At 58.9% G+C, this 5,617-nt stretch overlaps 2 protein-coding genes across 2 annotated transcripts; both read right to left on the minus strand.

Annotated features, from left to right (window-relative positions):
- Window positions 1-702: 702 nt before the first annotated feature.
- Window positions 703-2,721, minus strand: LDBPK_290050 (hypothetical protein, conserved; the record flags this gene model as incomplete). Its single annotated transcript, XM_003862375.1, has 1 exon — window positions 703-2,721. One exon carries the CDS (start codon window positions 2,719-2,721, stop codon window positions 703-705), a length of 2,019 nt encoding a protein of 672 aa, XP_003862423.1.
- A 913-nt stretch (window positions 2,722-3,634) lies between these two features.
- On the minus strand, window positions 3,635-4,825 carry LDBPK_290060 (tryptophanyl-tRNA synthetase, putative; the record flags this gene model as incomplete). Its single annotated transcript, XM_003862376.1, has 1 exon — window positions 3,635-4,825. One exon carries the CDS (start codon window positions 4,823-4,825, stop codon window positions 3,635-3,637), a length of 1,191 nt encoding a protein of 396 aa, XP_003862424.1.
- Between the last annotated feature and the right edge of the window lie 792 nt (window positions 4,826-5,617).

A 5,617-nucleotide genomic window follows, 5' to 3' on the forward strand; every position in this document is an offset into this window, starting at 1 on the left:
TGGCACTCAGGCGTCACACACCAGCACGCAGTGCGAGGGGCCGGCTGCCATATACGTTCCAGTCACGTCGGCACCTCGCCTATCGTGTGGATGGCGTGAGCCTGTGTTCCCTGTCGCGGGGCGCACCGACGCAGCGCCATCCAGGGCATGGCCGCCGACATCAGCAGCGGTGCATCTGACTTCCCCACGTCGTGGGCACTCGGCCCTGTGACCACCAGAACTGGTCCGGCATATGGCAAGGATAGCGGCTGCTTGGCTTTCTCCCACAGTGAGTGGGGCGCTACTAGACCCTGGACACCGGGCTGAGGCGACGCCCCTGTCATCAGAGTTGACAATGAGAACAAAGGGAAAAGAATAGGGAAGATGTGTGAGATGGGAGAGAGAGCGTGGGGATAGCGCAGCAGGCAAACGTTCGGAACGCCAGAAAGGCTTGTAAGGGAAACAAATGGGGGCATGCACCTTCGCGTGCCGCTGCGCCGGGGAGGAGGTACGGCTGGCGGCGAGAGTAACAAACAGTTCCGTGGCGTACGATGGCCCCAACGCAGGAAGTAAAAGGTGTTGTCGCTTTGCTGTGCCGCTCGAAGCGTGGGCAGCAGCGCATGGTCCAGTGGGCAGCGGGCGGGCACGATGATTTACTTTGGGCCCTCGTTACCTTTACGGGAGGGCAAGAGCGTCTGTAGAGAGTGCGCACGCATCCACAGATCAAGAGCGGCGCAGAATTGTGTGAAGGTTCATACGCAAATCATCCAAAAGAAAAGCAGCGTCAGGTTCGTTCGACACCGTGTGCACCACGCAGATCAGCGCGCTGTCTCGACCACGTAGCCGGGTCGCGAGACCCTCCGCGCGTGTAGCCGGAATGCACACTGTTAAGGGGCTATTCGATGCCGCGGGCGTTTGAGAATTGTCGAGGCAGGAGGTGCACTGCAGCGCGCAAGCACCGGTGGACAGTGACGCGTGAGCATGCGCCACTGTGCCGCCGTAAAGGGAGCGCAGTGGCAAAGATGGGAAGAGAAAGAGAAGCCCCATCAGCGCCCGCTGGTGCTCCACAGGGTCGATTACCTCCCAAGGCACGTGGGTGGTCGCGAGATGAATGAGTGTCAGGCGCGCCGACGGGGCCTCAGCAGAGGAGAAGAGGTGAGTGAGGATCGAGTACTGGCTGGAGATGTTGGCGTCGGTCGTCTCAAACAGGCACCGCCGCGCCAGAGCAATGCGCAGCATACAATGCACCCGCTTCACCGCGGCTGCATGGGGATACTCAGCGGTGCTGCGCGCGTGGCGGCTGTCCGCCTTGCTGTGAGACAGCAAGATCCTCGAGTGGGTGAGGAGCGTGCACCAGCAGCCCTTTGCATCCGCGCCGGTGCCGGGCAGCCACGGGAGAGGAAGCTGACCTGTCTCCTTAGCCGGCTCCAAGCACAGCACCGCCCGGTCCTCTGCGTCGCCGACTTTCTGGTCCAGAGCACGGCTGAAGTGCCACGCGGCCACATCACCGCGAGCAGCTCCACTGTTCGTGGAATCTATATCGATAGGCCCGTCGCCGGCAGCCGCGCAGGAGGAAAGTGCGGAGCGATATTCTGCATTTTTGGCCCCGGGGCGGAAAGCAGAAAGGGCATCGAGCAGCAGCGCCTCTTCGGAGACAAGAGCGTCGCAGAGCGGATGAAGGTGGTGCTCCGCCTGCCACAGCAATGCCGCGTCTCGCTCCGCTCCTGGAATGGCAATAGAACTCAGCAACGTTAATGTGAGTGCCTGTGTGGCCGCGTCACCTTGGACGACCTCTATGCCGGCCTTCGCGTGGTCAGCCGTGCATCCCACCAGCAACGCTCCCCAAGTGAGGAGTTGGTGGCAGCCGGAGTCACTCGTTAAGGCACATACCTGGCCAGCGGAGGCCGCGATCGCCTCGGCCAGGTCTCGCGGCATTCCGTCGTAGTACGTTGCCAACGTCAAGACAAGAAGTTGCATTACCGCGACAGCGGTGCCGGTGGGGAGCTCCCGATTGCGCCGCTCAATGTCGCGCATCAGCGCTCGCACAAAAAGCAACGTGGGCCTGCCCGAGCTTGAGGCGTGCAACAGGGCATCATCCTCTAACTGGTACGCAGTCGATGACGCCGCATGAAGAGAGCGGACAGCTGCCTGCAAACTTTGCTCCTCGTCTGCTGGAGAAACCGTGTCCTTCCGATAAAAGACGGCCAGGTGTCGGTGGCGCATCGGCAGCTGCCTGCGCACCAGGAAGTTCAACCTCTCTCGGGAATGTAGCCACAACGTGCGCGGTGCCTTTTGCCACAGGTCTGCAATGTAGGTCTCCACGTGATGCCCCCACTGCAGGTCAAGCGCATGGTGGCGAAACCACCCGATGCACACGGACCCGTCGGGCAGCACAAGGAGGTCGAAGAGGGGGCGCCACGTCGAGGCACACGGGTCCTCCAGGAACGTCGGTGCTACCCAGGACGACGAAGTAGGATGCGGAATCGAGTCGCTTTCGTCCACCTGGGAATCATCCGCTTGGTGGGCAACGTACTCCAAGCAGCGAGCGGCATAATCCTTTTCGAAAGCCGAGAGCTCAGAGTAGTTGGCAGCAATTGTAGGCAGAGCTGAGGGGGGATGGGGGGCGACAGCCACCGGTGGGTTACAGCCTGGCGGGCCGGTGCCGATTCGCAAAACAAACGGTGTAGCGATGGTGTGGCGTACGTGGGACAGCAGGCGCTGCCACGGCTCAGGTCGTCGCATTTGAAAGCCGTGAATGAAAACGTCTACAAACGAACGCACAACTCCGCCTCTAGAAAGCGCTCTAGTTTTCTGGACTGAGGAGTTCCGCAAGATGAAAGATGCCGCAGGGTGGAAGGGCAACGTTGCATCGCCACAGAGCGAAGGTTGATGGCAGCAAGGGAGCCCAGCAGAGCAGCAAATATGATGCACAATGGCCGAGCGAGAGGGGGGAGGGGGGCGAGGGAGGGCAGAGCTGGCGAGAGAGGAAGAGAAAGTACACAAATGAGTGTTGTCTGCAACAAAAGGGGGAAAGCGCCGAGGGGCTTCAGCGGTTGCAGCCAGGGCCCCTTTTCCTCCTCATGGCTCTCTCGATCTCCCTTCCCTGGCAACCTCAACACACATGCACAGTGCACGCATGTCGCTTCGCGTGTAGTGGAAAGGGCAGCGGCGCATGCGCATAGAGACAGCACACACAAAAAAAGCGAATGCAGTGATCCCTTCCCCCTCGCAGCGAAAGAGCCAGCGAACAAGAAGCTTGCGTGTTATTGTCTAGCTCGCGAACGGACCCCTGCACACAGATTGAGATGCCACGTTGCCAGCAAGAGAGAAGGGGAAGTAGTGAGACACATTAGTTGTATATCGTCTGGCATCGCCAAATTCATTCCTTCACGTGGCAGCTGCGCGGCGGGGGAGCTTCCTTCCTACTGTGATGGGAGAGAAGGCCCGCGCAAAGTGCCTATCCCACTGCGTGACCGAGCGTAGAAAGGCAACAACGCGGGCACTTACGTGTCTGAGACTGTTGCTAGCCCTCTCATTCTTGAGCTGCGCGCCTGCACGTCGCTTCGCACCAAAGTCGCACGGGATCGTCGAGTGCGCGCATCTCACTCCGCCCCGCGCACACGCAGACAGTTCTGTACTAGCCGCTGCGGCCATTTTACTTCCTTGACTCCGCCTCCTCCTTCGCCGGTCCCATGGCGCGGACGGCAGTGAAGAGCTCCACATCGGCCTCCGTCACCTTTTTCCGCGCTTCCTGGTGTGCCGTCACGATGCTGGTGATTTGTTGAATGAGGACTTTCTTCACGTCACCGGTCATGATACGGCCAAGCATGTAGTCCTTCTGGAGGCGCTTCAACTCCTCGTCATCCTCGAGGAAAAAGCGGAGCCACTGCATAGGTACGTCGACGTTGGTGTTACCACCAAGAAGCAGCTGCTCCTTCTTATCTGCGCCACCACCGCTGAAGGCGTGTTTGTTGATCTTGTCTTTGATCATCTTGGGGGTGTCCGTCAGAAAGACGGCAGCGCCGGTGGATGAGCTCATCTTGCCCTTCGACCCACTAAGACCCGGGAAGAACTTGGAGTGGATAACGGCTGGCTTCAAATATCCCATGCGCGGCGCCACGTCGCGCGTAAGACGGAAGTACGGGTCTTGGTCGATCGCTTGCGGAATCATGCAGAAGACGTTGCCCTTCTCCTGCGGAAAAATGTGTGGAAACGCCGCCGAGAAGGAGGGTGCTGCCTGAATCGCAGGGAACATCCAGCGGCCGCAGTTGTCCTCCATCTTGAAGCCGAAGCAGCCCCGCACCTGGCTAGCCGTGTACGCCTTCTCGATGCGTGCGACAATGCGATACATCCGTCCAACGTACTCAAAGTCCCTGAAGATGAACGTCAGCTTCGGGTCAAAGCCAAAGGCAATGATGTCCTTCAAGTTTTCCGTGGTCATCTTATCGATCTCGTCCATTGTCAAGTCCTTGAAAAAGAACTTTTCGTCATCGGTGAGCTGAATCACCAGCGGCACATGGAAGGTGTCCTGCAGCCACTTGGTGAACATGAAAGGTATCAGGTGGCCAACGTGCATCGACTCGCTGCTGGGACCACGGCCGGTGTACAGGTAGAAAGGCTGTCCCTTCTCGTATGCATCGAGGATTAAGTTCAAATCACGGTGGGAGAAGAAGATGCCGCGGCGCAGAAAGTGATGGGGTTTCTTCCTGGTCAGCCGCTCCATCCGCTCCAGCAGCTTTTCGTCGATCGCCTGGCACCCAAAATGTTTGATGAGCTTGTCATAGTTCACGTCACCCTCCACCGTCCACGGGGTCACGACAACCTCCTGCGCGGCGGGGTCCTCCATCCTTAAGAAGCCGGAATCACACAACTGAGAACACAGCGAGGCAAAAAAAAATGGAGTGCGGCGATGAATTCGATTGGGTTGTGGAGCCGCAGTCGATCTTGGCTGAGCAAGCGCAGGAAAGATGCGCAGCAGCGAAGCAGTGTAACCCGTGCTTTCATTGGTATAAGCATAAAGAAGCGAAGGCAGCGAGTAGTAACATGAAGGGTGAACACGCCAGAGGGAGAAAGAGGTAGCGGCGGAAAGGGTGCATCATCAAGCATGGCAGAAGAAGTCGCTAAGTAAAACGGTCACCCGTAAAGCATTCATTGCCACTCAACAACGAAGGGAAGAAGGAGAGGTGATGAGGTGCTAGTAGGCCGCCGACTCCCACCACCCTCACTAACGGCAATCCCTTCGTGTTTTCATGTGCGCTGCGGAGAGGGTGTCTGAGGCGATTTTTATGCGTGGGACCACGCACGCCCAGAGAGCGCAAAAAAGCACAAGATCAAGAACCAACAGCGGCGCCAAATAAAAATAAGCACAGTGCGAAGAAGGACCTTTTCTTTCCAACGTGTCCGTACACTGCCACAGAGCATCAGGCCAAACGCCGCGCGGCCCATCGGCCTGTCACAGGGCCCATCGCGCGGCTGCAAAGCAGCCGTGCACACGCCCCACAGCGATGCGCCGACCTGGTCATCGGAGAGCACGGCCCCTGCTCCATAAAGATAAACTCCACCCACCCCCACTATGCCGGTCGCCACCTGGTGCATCTCCCTCACGGTGGCACTCAGGCGTCACACACCAGCACGCAGT

The sequence above is a fragment of the Leishmania donovani genome, chromosome 29 (genome assembly GCF_000227135.1).
Source record: "Leishmania donovani BPK282A1 complete genome, chromosome 29".
Lineage (NCBI taxonomy): Eukaryota > Euglenozoa > Kinetoplastea > Trypanosomatida > Trypanosomatidae > Leishmania > Leishmania donovani.